This window comes from Oculina patagonica, chromosome 1 (genome assembly GCF_052425735.1).
Source record: "Oculina patagonica isolate OP01 chromosome 1, crgOcupat, whole genome shotgun sequence".
NCBI lineage: Eukaryota > Metazoa > Cnidaria > Anthozoa > Scleractinia > Oculinidae > Oculina > Oculina patagonica.
In genome coordinates, this window is record NC_135758.1 from 31,880,513 (window position 1) to 31,895,887 (window position 15,375).

The 15,375-nt window shown below is 40.6% G+C and overlaps 2 protein-coding genes across 4 annotated transcripts; both read right to left on the reverse strand.

Moving 5' to 3' along the window:
• Positions 1–236: 236 nt before the first annotated feature.
• On the reverse strand, positions 237–4,390 carry LOC144664225 (L-rhamnose-binding lectin CSL3-like). Of its 2 annotated transcripts, XM_078525342.1 has the most exons (5): positions 4,219–4,384; positions 3,156–3,253; positions 2,551–2,819; positions 1,375–1,668; positions 237–292 (listed from the first exon to the last, which is right to left on the reverse strand). In XM_078525342.1, the coding sequence occupies exons 2-5, from the start codon at positions 3,208–3,210 to the stop codon at positions 272–274; spliced, it is 639 nt and encodes a 212-aa protein (XP_078381468.1). In that variant the 5' UTR covers positions 3,211–3,253; positions 4,219–4,384; the 3' UTR covers positions 237–271. The 2 variants fall into 2 exon arrangements, with proteins under 2 accessions (XP_078381468.1, XP_078381463.1); XM_078525337.1 differs by having other exon boundaries at positions 2,551–3,253; positions 4,219–4,390.
• Positions 4,391–5,140: 750 nt separating this feature from the next.
• Positions 5,141–14,395, reverse strand: LOC144664276 (uncharacterized). Of its 2 annotated transcripts, XM_078525389.1 has the most exons (6): positions 12,645–14,395; positions 10,736–10,897; positions 9,929–10,138; positions 8,416–8,615; positions 7,729–8,028; positions 5,141–6,668 (listed from the first exon to the last, which is right to left on the reverse strand). In XM_078525389.1, exons 1-6 carry the CDS (start codon positions 12,727–12,729, stop codon positions 5,688–5,690), a joined length of 1,938 nt encoding a protein of 645 aa, XP_078381515.1. In that variant the 5' UTR covers positions 12,730–14,395; the 3' UTR covers positions 5,141–5,687. The 2 variants fall into 2 exon arrangements, with proteins under 2 accessions (XP_078381515.1, XP_078381509.1); XM_078525383.1 differs by having other exon boundaries at positions 7,729–8,615.
• Positions 14,396–15,375: the final 980 nt, after the last annotated feature.

Consider the following 15,375-nt stretch of genomic DNA (forward strand, 5'->3'; position numbering starts at 1 on the left):
TTCCCCTTCTTACTGTATATAGGGCGGAGAAGGAAGAGTTTATGGACTGGGCCAGTCTTACCTGCGTGCCCCTGCGGTAACTACCTGTTATTGTAGCCTAATATGCAATCAGTGAGGGGACAAAATATTCAGAAAGTTATAGAGAAACAGAGACAACAGTCATCGTCTGGAAGTAGTTTAATGATCCCTTTTACAAAATCTCTACAAGCTACATTTGATCATTTTTTGTCTTCATAAACTTCCAGGTTTCCACACATGTCAGCTCGTGTTATTATACACATTTGTATCTAACCTGTTACAAAATAAAATAAAGATGTTTTAAATAAACATTTTAAAATGAAAACTAGCGATATAAGTGGAGAACAACGTTTCGCTGTCTTCATGACAGCATTTTCAAGTTTAGTGTCAATGTCAAGTGCGATGGCTATTTATGAATATGATTTTACAATAGAGATTTTACAATAGAGATTTTATAGATTTGTAAAGCGCCTAGAGCAGACCTGGATAGGCGCTATAAAAATGTTTTATTATTATTATTATTATTATTATTATTATTATTATTATTATTATTATTATTATTATTATTATTATTATTAGAGCGTGAAGAATGTAGTGAAGTATTTTGAATGTAATTAGAGGTACAGAAAAATAAGGAACGCATTGTTCTACGTGAAAAGTTTTGCACGGATAGAGTCAGATTGAGTGTTTAGATCCGGTTATGGTTATGTCGGCTACACGCGCCGACATCTCCACCAGCGCGTTGAAGAGCATAAACGATCAGCCATTGGTAGACATCTGGAGCAGAAATACAACCTGGCAGCCAACACACACCTGATCTGAAGCACTTTTCGATCTTGAAGAAATGTCAAAGTTAACTGGACTGCCTCATTTATGAGATGTTTTTTATTAGAGAACTTAAACCGGATCTAAACACTCAATCTAGAGTTCTAGAGTTCTGCACATGTTCGTGAGCTTACAAGGGTCCTGAAGGGACTGGGGTATAAATCCCAATTCTCCGCCCAAATTCTGCCCAAATCCCATTCCCTGGCCTATTGTTTTCCCAAATTTTCCCAAATACCAGTCCTAGTTCCATTGTTTTTTGTTTGTGATCCCCGTCCCAGTGACCCAAATCCCTTTTAACCACTGAGAATTTGCCCAAATCCCAGTTCCCATTTTTCCGCTTCAAGCCCCTTTTACAAGTTCGATCCGGGGTTTTAGATTGAGGAGAAAAGGGCAGGAGGCTAACAACTGTTGGGTACGCATTTTCTTGGTATGGGGGAGGGGTCTAAGAGCCAGAAAAGAGCCCTTTTCTCACAAATATCATATAAAAAAAAACAAATGTAAGACAATCTGTAAAGAAACGTTGAACTGTACCTCCAGATATTTTCTTGTTCCCTGACAAGGGTCGCCAAAAACGTAGTTGGTTGCCTCCAACTTGCAGTAGCCTTCTCCTTGGCACTCGTTTCTCACTGTACTTAACGAACCCCAACCTCTGCAGTTTGTGTTTATTGCCGGGTCTGGACAAATATGTCGACCAGTTGTTCGACCGTAGTTTGCTGACAAAATGTTGATTCTTTGTCCCCAGGGACAACTGATCGAATCTGAATGATTCTCGCAAATCCGTAGCAATGTGCCTCTACTTGAACTAGTCACACACTTGTAGAAGACCTGATAAAAAGACAATGCGTCATCAAATATGTTTTATACATTTCACATGTACGCATTTCCTGATTTTCTTTATTTTCTTTATAATTATATGATAGAGCGATTTACATGTTAATGAGAATCGTTAAATGCTAACGAGAATGAAAAAAAAAAAAAGCTGAAAAAGAGCGCACGCACCACAGTTGTGCACGAGTAGCTTGCTTACCTACTATCTTTCGGTATTTTTCTATTATCTTCTGCTTTTAAATATTGAAAGCATATCCAAGTTTTCCCGCTAAATTGGGCTGTCAACGGATCAGATTACAATCTCGCCCTATTCAATAAAAAGTTGTCGAATGGTGAATTCGCGAGACGGCGGGACTGATATCTTTTCTGCGAGCCCGAGACCTTTTTCAGTCGCGGGAACAAAGTGCCAGGTTGATGGCGACATCACTTCTCCGAGAAATGACTGAGCCCGCGGTTTTCGTCCCAGAAGTTGCTAAGCAACATGACGTATTTATACGCGCGACGACTTCGGAGTACTCATGAGCGCTCGCGCTAGTTTTTGATTGGATGAAATAATTCGGAAATCCTTCGAGTAATCAACAAAGATTTTCCAAAAAGCGGCACTTATTGTCCCGACTGTTTTAGCCTTACAAAATAAATGGAGACCCTGAGATACGTCTCAGAAAAATTCGAGACGACGAGACCCCTGAAATATGGCTTAAAAATTCTGCGAGACGCGCATTTTTGAGGGGCCGTTCACCATACACTTAATTTGCCTTATTTTCATAACGAAATCACCATTGGGAACCTGGGAGGAGAGAGTACGTAACGCCTTTAACTGTAACACGTCAAAAACAAATACTCATGTCACAAGCCCACAGAATCCAATCTTGAACCTACCTCTAGATATTTATGGGTGCCAACACATGGGTCTCCAAACGCAGAGTTTTCAGGGTGCAAAGTGCAGCTTCGCTGTCCTTCGCACTCGTGTTCGACTACACTCATCGAACTGCTAGCGTGGCAGTTCCTGTTTCCTCCACCTCCACACAGATGATCTCCTGACGGAGAACGTCCATATGACGCGCTTGCGATGTAAATATACCCGTGGCTGCAGGATAATCTCATCACTCCGCTCCTTTCACATCTTCGAGTACGCCAATAGTATCCCTCTAAATACAAAGATTGAATAAAACAAGCATACGACGCGGATAATACACAGAAAGGTACGATCATCCCAAATTCTCTCTTTTACTAATATCACTTTTTTCGATTTGGTGTTTCTTTTCAATATTGCTTTTGGAATTTGGTGGTACACTGATCTGACATTATTCATGGCCGCTGCAAAACCTAAAATATTTAACTTTTCCACTCCCCACTGAATCACCTTTTTTAAAAAAATTAATTTATTTTCAAATTGCATAATCTTGATTCTAATTTTAATGTTGCGACATGGATGGGAGTTTAAAACTGGAGAACATTAAAATACCAAGGGCGTACAATTTTACCTGCACCACCAAACAAAACTGCAAGGAGACAAAAAGCCAACAAACGCCAGAACATCGTCACTTGTGACCTGACCTGCAATGCAGTCTAACTGATATGTCTGTGAGAATAACGCAAATCAGCAGTTACGGGTCAGTTACAGAAAACCATCATTATTTAACGCTCTTGTTATAGTTACTCGACGAAAGCACTCTGACTTACTATACAACAATGGCATGTAGACTGTCACGTGATAACAAGCATTTTCAAAATTGTAGACTGAAAAACAAATTCCATAATTGGCTTTTTTGCTCAGAAAATACTTCCTCCTCGGGTAGAAAGCACTAAATGTACTGACGGACATATTCACACCAACTGAGACTGAAGTTCTAGTCCAAGGACCTTAGATTTTTTTACCAAAACAGGGTGACATGACCGCAGTGTGCCTTTTATTCCTACTGAGGATGACATCACTTGCAACGAAAGGATAGCAAGTTGCTATTCTTAAGGCACAATTAATCAAGATCGCAATTGCTCGTGAGCAAATCGTAATTTTCTCAATAAACATTTGCTTGATTTTTTTACTGATTAAAGTAACCGACTCCTTTTACTTTCAACTCTTTGCCAAATGCGCCGCACAGACAACTACTATCACTGCACGGGTCAACACTGTTATTCAGTTCATGCTTGTGTTCTCCAAATATACAGCAGCAGTAAACGAACCAACAAAGACAGAACACCCAGATAGTTTATATCTAGTACAGACTTATAAAACAGAAATTTAATTGAGAAACTCGGCGAAATAGACAAAATATGGCTGAAATTTGTTTCAAGCAGAAGAGGATTTTGGCAAATTGCGAAGTCGAACTTGGTTAAAACTCTGCGTATGTATCATGTTTATATATTTATTTTATGAGTAAGTTAGCTACCGTTAGCTGTTGTTGACAGCCTAGATCTCGTACCTAGCATTAGCTGTCTGATTAAATTCGAGCGGTGTATCCAAATAAGATTAATTTACTGTTTTTGCCCTCTAAGTGAAAAGATACTCGAGCATAATACACCATCCAAAACAACCACTGTACTCACCTGAAACTCTGATCGACACAAAGAAGTGTACAGATGTGGCCTTGCTATGATATTCTGATAAATGTATACTCTTTCCTTTGGTCTACATGTCCTACTCCTATTGGTAGATTCAAGGGCTATGACATCGGTGATTGTGTTCCTTCAGCGATGATACGAATAGGGATTTCCGCTTCATCGCAGAAGGAAGACAATATTCGATTTCAGAGCTGATCTGTTCCTTCTGCGATAACACGGAAACTAATTCGCATCTAGGATGTGTAACCATGGAAAAGGTTATTATCTCGTGTAACCATAGAAATATGGTCATAAGGGGTAATTTTTGTAATCAAATTACTGCCGTAACTCAGTCGAGGTGTCTAATCGAGAAAAGAATTACTGAGCTTGGGTTTACTTCCGTAAATTCTCATGTTTATATAGAACAGAGTCGTAACCACTTTTAATCATATCATTACAAACAACTGGTGTTGTTTTCGGGACTGACCTATCATCAGAAGAATTAAGAACGTGCTACAAATTTAGCCACATTCCTTCTGTTGCGTGGTGTTAATTTCAAGTTGGAAAGATTCTAGAACTTACGAAGGAGAGTTATCAGATCGGTAGTCTGTTCACAAATACACCATTTTCTCACGTCTGACCTCCAAATCGAGCCAGATATTCCCCGTCCGGCATTAATCTTGGCATATCACTAGTAGGAAGGATAATTTAGGTTTAGGGTTCAGATTTAGGAATTGAATCATCATTACATGAACCGCATGTACTTCCTATTTTTCTGAAGCATTCAAGGCGTTTACTCTGCAGGTGCCGCGGTTGAAAAGTTAACCAAGCTTTTTCTCGTTCTTGTCTTTTCAAAGCGTTCTCCACTGCTGATTTTAATGTTGAACATAAAAGTAAAAGAAATGATAACAGTTCTGAATACGTATGAAGTTGAATTTAAAGTTACACTTATCCTGTGCTTGAAACTACGGGGCCCAGAAGAATGTCTGACCGTGTGGACAAAACGAAGTATTGGTCTAATTTGGGTAAAGCCGTCTCGTGATATAAGTTTGTTTATACAACATTTCGTGTGTCGGGGCGTACTAAAAGTATCAAGAGATAACTGTAATTACAAGATGAACTGAATCGTGGGTTGCCGTTCTAGCTACTTAAATTTAAGAGTCACAATATAATAGGCGCCATTAGCGTCAAAAGGAAATGAGCATTCGCACCTAACAGATAACGTCACTGTACACACTGTTTACACGAAAGAAATCCCTGGGTAGTTCAACTCTTTTATCGGCCGTTTAGTTCGCAGTGTGAATAATGACGATAACACGTTTATCTATGTTCGGCCTAACATACGGAAATAAATAGACGTTTTGAATGGAACAGTTTCTTCTCAATTCAAAAATGAACAAACAGATAAATAGACAAAAAATAGATAAGACAAGAAATGTCTTCAGGAGCCGGTGTCTTTTGTGCGATTTCTTGGCTTACTTCACCAGCGGGTTTTTTTGTTTCTTTGATTTATGGAGCATTTCTAATCGTGATAACTTTTTTACAGCTCTGTGGACCAAATCATGTTCTGTTAATTTCCGGCTCGAATTTGTTTTCATCGATTTCCTGTCTGTAAATTTTGTGTTCCTTGAAACATTTTCTGAGCGTTTCTTCACGTAAGGGCTGAGTACAGAATGCCTTCGTCTATCCCTGTTGTTCATTTCACCGCCATCGTCATCGTCGTCATCATCGCGATCATCCGGGCCTTCATCTTCATCTCTCCCCATCATTTGCTGTTGAGCCATGAGCATCATCTCTTCTTGAATCTTTTCCTTTTCATAGCGGTTCTCCATCTCACGGTCTTCCATGTGATTTAACACACGCTTTAATTGAGTTGCGAGCACGTGAGCTAAGTTCTTCCAATCCTTGGAATCGGTCGTGCTGACAACAGCGTAGTTTGGTGGTGTCGCTCCAGGCCCCATTTCATTGGAATTGAACTCCGGCCCACTCTGCTGCGAAAGAGCCTGGGAGCTGGCTTTTGCACGGTCCTGGTTTTGCGCCTGTGCAACCTGCGCGTCGTATTCGCTCTGGATTCCCGCCAATTCACGACTGGCTTCCAGCGACTTGGAATCGCCGGGGAAATCTTGTGTTGCCTGTTGAACAAGCCTAGTGTGACCATGGCGGTTGTCTCGGTCAAATAATTTGATCACATTTTTAATGGCATTGGTGGCCTCTCTGATTTTGGTTTCTTCCTCGTCTGACTTTGCCCTCGCCTCTTCACTTTCAGTTTGGAGGGCATATGAGGGCGGAAGCAAATTCCCTGGGTTTCCCTCTGTCGTGTACTTTAACCCTGTGGAGTGAGGGGAGTTTTGCACCTTGAAAACAGCTTCACCAGTGCCAGGCTTCTCATTGATAGTGAGTGTGACTTGCTTTCCTGATGAATCTGGTACAGCGGGTTTTCGATACGGTCTGTTCATCTGATAAGGAAAAAAAATGTTCAGAATGATTTTTTTTACTAAAGAGCAAAACACGAGCACTCAGAAAATTGCCATTCTTTGTTTTGAAATACTCAGGTGCACCTTAGCTCGACAAATGTATTAAAAAATGTATACAGTCAACTCTCTCTAAGACGGACACCGTCGGGACCGGTTTTAACTGTCCGTCTTAGAGAGGTGTCCGCCCTTACAGCCAGTTACAGGGAGTCGAGGTAACGTGACACCGGTAATTCTGAGATAATAAAGCTGAACTTATGCACAATTAATACACGTCTGTTCTGAGTCTGTTAAAAAACGCTTACTTAAGCAAAACCTACAAACTGGAGCAAAAATACATACTACTCGTTTTCCGTCTTAGAGAGGTGTCCGTCTTATAGGTAGTTTAGTTTCAGTAAAATGACTGAAGAACGGCAGGGACCAACACCAGGTGTCCGTCTCATTGAGGTGTTCGTCTTATAGAGGTGTCCGTTAAGAGAGAGTTGACTGTAGTGTAAACGAATAGTGTTATCAAGGCAATTAAATTACGTATAGTGTAATCCTGCAAGTTGAGTTGTGCTACTTTTAAGCCTTGAGGAAAGAAGTATCGTTTTCTCTTAGCGACAACAGTCAGTAGTAAACTCGCCTTGCGGATAGTTTGCTCCTGAGACATGGGGTGAAAATTGGGTTCGCTTCTGTTTGCACTAACAAGTGTTACCGGTGTTCACACGCAAACGCGCGTACCGTATTTTCTCGATTAAACGCCCCCGGCGTTTATTTCAAACTTGGCCCTATAGGGCCGGCGTTTATTTGAATTCAGGAGTTTTTTCAAGCCCTATGTTTCTAGGAAATGATTTTTATTCATTATTTTTGACAGCTATATAATTAGACATTATTTTTAAAGCATATTCAACCTTTAATAATTGTCTAAGGGGTTTATTTTCAAATACAACTTGAAGACCCGGCGTTTATTCGGAGCCCGACGTTTAATCGAGAAAATACGGTAAACACCGTGTCAAACAGGCATTTTACCCTCATCTGAATCATTCTACTAACATGCACTAACCTCTACAATAGGGTTATTGATATTTCCATGCTTGTTACCCGCAACCATTCCTGCTAAATCTGACGGCATGCCTTCTAAGCTATGGGGCTTTAAAGCGGTGTCGGCCATGCTCGTTGAATTAACCATTGACGCCTCTTGCTGCGCATGCATTGTCATTTGTTCAATAGCTTGCTGATTCACAGCATCGTCAGAGCTAACTGGCAAGATAGTGCCTGGATTTTCTATTCCTTCGTCGTGCGTCCCGTTGCTTTGTAAAGCATTCATCGCTTGAGTGTCTAAGCTTGGTGCATGCATCTTTAACTGCAAAGCATTTGTATCGGCATTACGTTCATATGTCTCTTCATGCATGTATTGATTATTATGCAAGCGCTTTCTAACAGACGCTGCATTGTCTAGTAGCTCCGAGATCTCCTCTAAGTCTGACTCAGGTACGTTGTCTTCACTGGGAATCCTGGCAGTTGAGTTTTGTTCCTGAGCAGCCTTGACATAAGTCCTGTTTTCTCTTAGCTCTAACAGTCTATTTGTAAACATGCCTTGCGGACCTACATTATTCTTTGCTCCTGGATCAGTGCGCTGAAGAGAATCAGCGTTCGTCAGAACGTCATTCACTTTCTTACTTGACTTTTCGCCGAGTTCATACCCCATTAACACGACAACGGGATGCCTTTCTTTACTTTGATCGCTTACCTGTGTTGTGCCGCTAATGGAAGGAGCATCGGTTGGCGATGGTGGCTTATGTTCTTGGTCTTTTGACGATACAGGTTGAGCTGTGGAAAGTTTCCCTTTCATTTCATCACTTGTGCTTGTTGTTTTAGTCTTAGTGGGTGATAAGGTATTTTGAAGGCTAATGTGAAACTTGGAGAGCTGGCCAAGAACTTTTGGCGAAGCTAAATAAATAAAGAATCTGTAAGTGTCAACGTATTTAGCCCGAGTGGGCTAATTGGGGGACAATAAACAAGAATTCAAATAAACTTTAAAATAATAAAGATAAGATGTTCTACATGACACGAGCATGGGACAAAGAAAAAATTCTGAGTCCCCGACGGGAATCGAACCCATGGCCTCCCAGAATACCGGTTGGGCGCTCTAACCAACTGAGCTACGAGAGACTCGTTGTGAGCTGGGCCATTTTACTAGGTTGATATGTGACACGCGTCCTGCATACTGCTAGGATCAGCAATGTCGAATTCATCAAGTTTGTAGTAAATAATAAAGATGGTAAATTTTAAGCTCGGTAATAAATAATAAAGATAAGATGTTCTACATGACACGAGCATGGGACAAAGAAAAAATTCTGAGTCCCCGACGGGAATCGAACCCATGGCCTCCCAGAATACCGGTTGGGCGCTCTAACCAACTGAGCTACGAGAGACTCGTAGTGAGCTAGGCCATTTTACTAGGTTGATATGTGACACGCGTCCTGCATACTGCTAGGATCATCGTCGGGGACTCAGAATTTTTTCTTTGTCCCATGCTCGTGTCATGTAGAACATCTTATCTTTATTATTTATTACCGAGCTTAAAATTTACCATCTTTATTATTTACTACAAACTTGATGAATTCGACATTGCTGATCCTAGCAGTATGCAGGACGCGTGTCACATATCAACCTAGTAAAATGGCCCAGCTCACAACGAGTCTCTCGTAGCTCAGTTGGTTAGAGCGCCCAACCGGTATTCTGGGAGGCCATGGGTTCGATTCCCGTCGGGGACTCAGAATTTTTTCTTTGTCCCATGCTCGTGTCATGTAGAACATCTTATCTTTATTATTTATTACCGAGCTTAAAATTTACCATCTTTATTATTTACAACTTTAAAATCTTAAAACTAAAAATAACATGACTTTACAAATGGTTAACCAACAACACTTTAAAATACTTTAAAAATGACTCCAAACTAATATTTGCAATTTAATCTTTTCACAACAAAGCTTGCAGCCATAACTGTTATTAGTAAAATTGTCCCATAGACTAAACTAGCTAGAGTAGGCGAATCGCTAAGATCTTTACTTAATTTTTTAAATTCTGCATGAGATGGTCCTTGATTACTTGGTACAACGTAGCTGTCACGCAAGGAAATTTACTTTTTAACAAAATAAAGAGAAATAAGTTGTCACGCAATGATATGTTTTGGTTAGAAGCGTATCGTGACGATCTAAGTAATGACTTTAAAAGAGCTTCGCTGTGATAATGGCTCATACCTGAGATGCCGTGATCAATTCCACCTTCCAGCTGTGTTGCTATAGCACTAGCTGCATCGTCAACTTGTGGCGCTCTTTCTTTTCCCAGAATTTGTATCGCTGGTAACTTGAGTTGCGCCACGGAAGACAAGCCATGCGCAATGGCTGGTTTTCTTGCTTGTCCCAAGATTCCCTTTACATCTATCACTTGCCATTGTTTTTGGCCTGGAACTGAAAATATTCAGCATTTTTCAAATAAAATAGTGAATTTCGTTTTATGTATACAAAAAGTTATATATATATATATATATATAAATGTTTGATGTATTTGTAAGATTTTTATAATTAGTAATACTTTTGTGTATGTGAAGGCGAATTCTAAGGAAATCTGTAAAGAAACATATGTTTTTCGGGTTTTAGAAAAAATGTTAGTTAGCATTTTTGTTCCAGATTAACTTATCTATGAAAATGCGTGGTTATCCCCAATTTTTCTTTTGAATTCCAATAGCCCATGCTAAGATCTGCTTTTCCTGCATAGCCATGAATCGTGAAAAATACAAATTTGTTCTTTGTATTAAGGAGGCACCGTCTTTAAGCACACCAGCGTTACTATGCTGCTTAGCAACGCCGCTGACTAAGCCCTGAGCTCATAGAACTCTTGGAGACGGAATTTATCCAACTTAAAGCTGATTTCTGTATGCCGCCTTAATAGCTCCTTTCTCATTAAACAAAAGAAAGTCCCTAAATTTGGCCATAACTAGATCTGAGGGGGAAACAAATTTACTCACCATGGCTACAACAGTGGCAGTGGAACAAAAGAATACTCACCACAGTACTGACAGGTTCTGTTGCACACGTGCTGCATTTGTCGTCGATATTTGAAGCAGAAGCCCATATCTTTCCACACATGGCATCTGTTCAGCACCCCTTTGAAGTCTCGGCAATCATTATTGACTTTTGAAATGAACTGTCTTGTGTATCCTGGAATATCTGCCACACATAAGACGAGAATAATAATGTTTTATTGTGGAATTGATAGAAATAAAGAGTCCCTAGTATATTTCATTTCCTCTAAGATTGTTAAGCGTAAAAAGCGAGGGAAATGAACATGGCCGCGCAAACAATGGAAGCCCCTGCAGTCAGGTGGTCAGGTTCATTTATTTAGCAACTTGAAAAACGTAGAGGGGAATATTACACAAACCCTGCTTTCAGAGTTTATATGTTGCTTTTGTTATGCTTTTTGCTTTTTTTATGGGTAAATCCAAAGTGATGTGTAGACATGTCTTTGAAAACGATACTTTCGGTTACAAGAAGAAGAATCGTTTATTAAAAACTTTAACACTTAGCAGTCCTTGGTCCTTACTTTCGAGAGTGATCTCTTACTGATCTGACGGGTTTTACTAAAAGCAGGCCCGCGGCCCGGCGGCCCACGGTCCACTTCACGGCCCGCGGCCTGGCGGCCCGCGGCCCACCTCTCGGTCCGCGGCCCGCGGCCCACAGATTTTTGCTAATGCGCTATAAATAAAGAAAAACTATAATTTCAGTTGTCAGTAACGAGGCGCGTGTTTACAGGATCGAGTTCTCGCTGTTAGGACTGTTAGTGTGACATTTACTTGAGCTTAGCAATAAAGCCTTTTGAACTACAATAATTTTAAATTTTGTTCCTTATATGGGTCTGTAAGTCAACTGGAGCTCTTGTCTTTTTTTCAAGAATTTAAGTTTTCATGCTTTAAATGTCCACGTTCTGGCTTTCATAAACTTGTTAACATATCGATCGTAAGACATGGATTAATTCAACTTCAACTTCAACTTGGAATTAGCCAAATAATACACAAATTGTGTATACACATGTTAGCCAGCAAAAGGAGTTCTCGAGTTCGCTAAAATAAACAGAAATGTAAAATTCAACCCGCAGCCGGACCGATCGTCTTTACTTCGCATTTTTTGAGGATGTTGCAAAGCACGGGCGCGGGTAGCCTGGGTACCGTAAAAATGTTCCAGGCGTTGCATGCTCCGTCGACAATGTTTTTTTCCGATCGTAAAGTTGTTGTTATCCATTTATCACGCTGTTTCTTCATAAATAAAAGGACCTATGAAGGTAAACTTGAAGCATATAAGGTAAGAACACCATAAACTGGAAGACTACAAGATTTCCCGATGCAAACTTCTTCTTTTTAAGTGGTAAAACATATCGATCGAGTTAAAGTTAAAAGTGACCCCGAGGAAGAATTTTTACGTTCAGATCCCCCCTCCCGCCGGAGAGGTGGGCCGCGGGCCGTGAAGTGGACCGTGGGCCGCGGGCCGCGGGCCGTGGGCCGCCGGGCCGCGGGCCTGCTTTTAGTAAAACCCTGATCTGACTGATACCGACAGCATGAAAAATAAAAAAAATCCGTTGTTTCCAGGATATTGTTTCGATGTATTACCAAAATAATTCCCCGAAATAAAATTAAAATAAAGTATGACAATCAGCCAGGATAATTACTATCTCGATCTCGACAACGTAATAGTAAAAAAAAAACATTAAGCCTTACATTTACATGTGAGTCTTGTATATAAGCAATACAAGTAAAAGTGAAATAACTCTTAAGTGGTAAGCAAAGTGCTAAGTGAGGTGGGGCTTGAATATACGAACATTAAATGACCTGGAACGTAGTCAATAATCATGAAACGTTTGAGTGTGTAGAGAGGCCTCCTTACATTACAGTGTGACAGAAATGAAGCGTAATAGTGTAATTACCTAATTTTCTGTAGGCAAGGACAGCGCAAGCGAGAACAAGAAACGAGATCCATCTTTGCCACCGAAAGTTCTGTAAAAGTTCCATTACTCTTTTCACAGCCACCACATTACTTTTTGCGTCCTTCAATTCTTCGAGAAAGCCGTGAAATGAGGAAGATTTTTCTTGTGATTTCAGCAAGTTGTGTCTGTTCCAAAAGTGAATTTCAACATCTTTGCGTGTTTCATAGCGCTCGTGTTATAATGCAGCTAAAAATTGTGTTGACCTTCCACAGTGGCAAATTACAATGTCACTTCTAGAATTAACTGAACGCCGAAAAGAGAAAGCATCTAAATTATCGTCAAAGTAGACGATTTCTTTCGGTGTTCAATTAAAAATTCATTCCTCGCGAAACCGATTAGCAACACTTGTTGAATGTACTTGAGAGGAAAGTCAAATGTCACGAGAAATGAAGTTATTGGTTGGTTGGAAAGTGGGTTGTGACCACTGACAAGTGCACGCCCCTTGAACATGTTTCACGTTTGAAACGAAACTACGCCAACAGGTTTCCAATAGGAAAGTGTCACAAGCTGTTGAGGTTGAAATGCCAGTAGAATTTTGTGATTCGGGATTCTTACAAGTTTTGGTTTGAACGACGGCGCGAAAAGGACTCTTCTGTTTTTGATTTGCCTTAGGAGACTTGAGTCAGGCAATGGAAACAAAGTCAATACGAAACATGCACAATTGCCAGAAACTTGGGTGCCATGTTATAATTTGAAAAGATCAAACGTTGGCTGTTTTGAAGGGTCATTCTTTTCCTAATTTGCTGCAGGTGAATGGAGGGGCATCGTGCTCGTGTCGCCCTTTTTCTTCGACGCTGCCTCTCTTCACCCCAGCTCCTGCCTCTTATCAGCCCTCTGTAGTCCAGAATTGATGATGTTCCTCCACTTGCAACGGTTCACTGCCGCCGACTCCCATGTCTGGTGGGTGAAGGTTAAAGCTCTGGCCAAACGGTAACGCAATTAGTCGCAAGCTGAATCGCGTTGGCTGGCCAAACGGACTCGCAAGTTGTCCAAAAAAGGCCATTTCAATGCCACTGCGCGCGCTGCAACTCAGTACTTGAAATACTAAAACAGCAAGACTTGCGTTGACTTGCATTGGGTGGCCAAACGGTGAAAAACTATCGTTGACTTGCGTGCAAATTTGATCTCGACCAAAGTGAACGTAAGTCATCGCAAGTGCACGCAAGTCCTGGCGAAACGGAGACGCAAGTAGACGCAAGTTTTCGACTTGCGTCTCCGTTTGACCAGGCCTAAAGTCTGCGTTTGGGCCTAGTGGTCCATCAGGTTGGAGATTATCCCCGTTTCTGTAGCATTAAGCGACAAGGAGTACACCTGGGCGGAGAGAGGAACTGTGAGAGTGAAGTGTCGATCTGGAGTCCAGCGTGCTTACCACTAGGCTACCGCTCCTCCTGTCTGGTAGATAAATGCTAGCATAAAAGAGCTGAAAACTATACAGCAGTTCTATGAGTTCAGTTCTACGACATTCTACGAGTAAAGGACAATCTTCACCGTTGATCTTCTCTTACTTTTTAGCCAAGCTGCTTCGACCCTCTATGGCCTTGATCTTGACATCAAAGAAGAAAAGCCCATCTATACATATATTCAAAAAAGCAAGAAAATAGCAGCAGTGTCGAAGAACCAGCTGAAATGTATCACTGTTAGTTTCTTGCTTCTCAGCACAGGGTTCGTTTATTTCCAACATAAACTCGTGTAGCCAATAGAAAGGAATCCGTTACCAAATCTTAGTAAATAACCAATCGTTTATTATCCTTTTGGTAGGTAAAATGATTGATTTTACTAGACAAAGCAAGTTATTGCATACTTTTAAATCATTTTCAAGTTCTTTAATCTCCGAGGATGTGTTCAGGGAGTGAGGATATGCGCATTACAATCGAATATAGGCCTCTCGATTGTAACCTTCCCCACCCCCTCCAACGACGCAGATGAAAACACTCAGTGCTATGTAAACTCTTCACAGTTACCTTCTTGTTATCAGGGACACCCAACGGATAACTTCGGTGAATATGTGTTCAGAAGGCCTGTTATCCACTCCGATTTTCTTTAATGAAATGTTGCCTTGAACCTTCGTTATATCGGAAATAGAGTAACACCTATTGTTTTCGGAGAGGTAAAAATGGTGTTTTTGGTACAGAAAAACGCCAGCTACGATTTTCGAAAAGGTAACAACAGCTCGCAAATTCAGGTAATGAGATTTTTTCCCTAAAAGTTTCAACCACCTAAACATTCAGCTAGAAAATCCGAAAAGATTTAACTATGCTAATTCATATATATCCTAAATGATACGGTAAAATAGTACAACGACATTCCAAGAATTTTGACTAAATTTCCTCGTTGGGTGCTCCTGTTGTTATGGGCTGAGTCACAATTACAGTTTAAGCTAAATGAATTGTTATTGTTAATGACCAAGCAATTCTGTTTGGCTACTTCAATTGGAAGAATAGAGTTTTATGCCGGTTATAAGTTATAGAATCCTGAGTGAAGCAAACTTGTAAGTAATCATTCATAAAGTATATAATGCACACTTCTACAATTTCTTTTGTTGGGATAGAAACGTAATCTTTATTGGCCATGACCTGACAAACAACATTAGCACGCAGACACCAGTTCCACCACATTTTTCTGGTTCCGTACCAGCAAAATTTATGTAATAACATTTCCCCGCAGATTCAAA

Excerpts from the sequence above, each read along its gene's own strand:
- LOC144664225 (XM_078525337.1), bottom strand. The coding sequence starts at position 2,883 with ATGATCGTACCTTTCTGTGTATTATCCGCGTCGTATGCTTGTTTTATT. Across the intron at positions 1,669-2,550 it reads GCACCCATAAATATCTAGAG|GTCTTCTACAAGTGTGTGAC; the intron begins GTAGGTTCAAGA and ends TCTTTTTATCAG. Across the intron at positions 293-1,374 it reads GAACAAGAAAATATCTGGAG|GTTAGATACAAATGTGTATA; the intron begins GTACAGTTCAAC and ends ATTTTGTAACAG.
- LOC144664276 (XM_078525383.1), bottom strand. The coding sequence starts at position 12,729 with ATGGAACTTTTACAGAACTTTCGGTGGCAAAGATGGATCTCGTTTCTT. Across the intron at positions 10,139-10,735 it reads CAGAACCTGTCAGTACTGTG|TTCCAGGCCAAAAACAATGG; the intron begins GTGAGTATTCTT and ends GAATATTTTCAG. Across the intron at positions 8,616-9,928 it reads AATTGATCACGGCATCTCAG|CTTCGCCAAAAGTTCTTGGC; the intron begins GTATGAGCCATT and ends TTATTTATTTAG.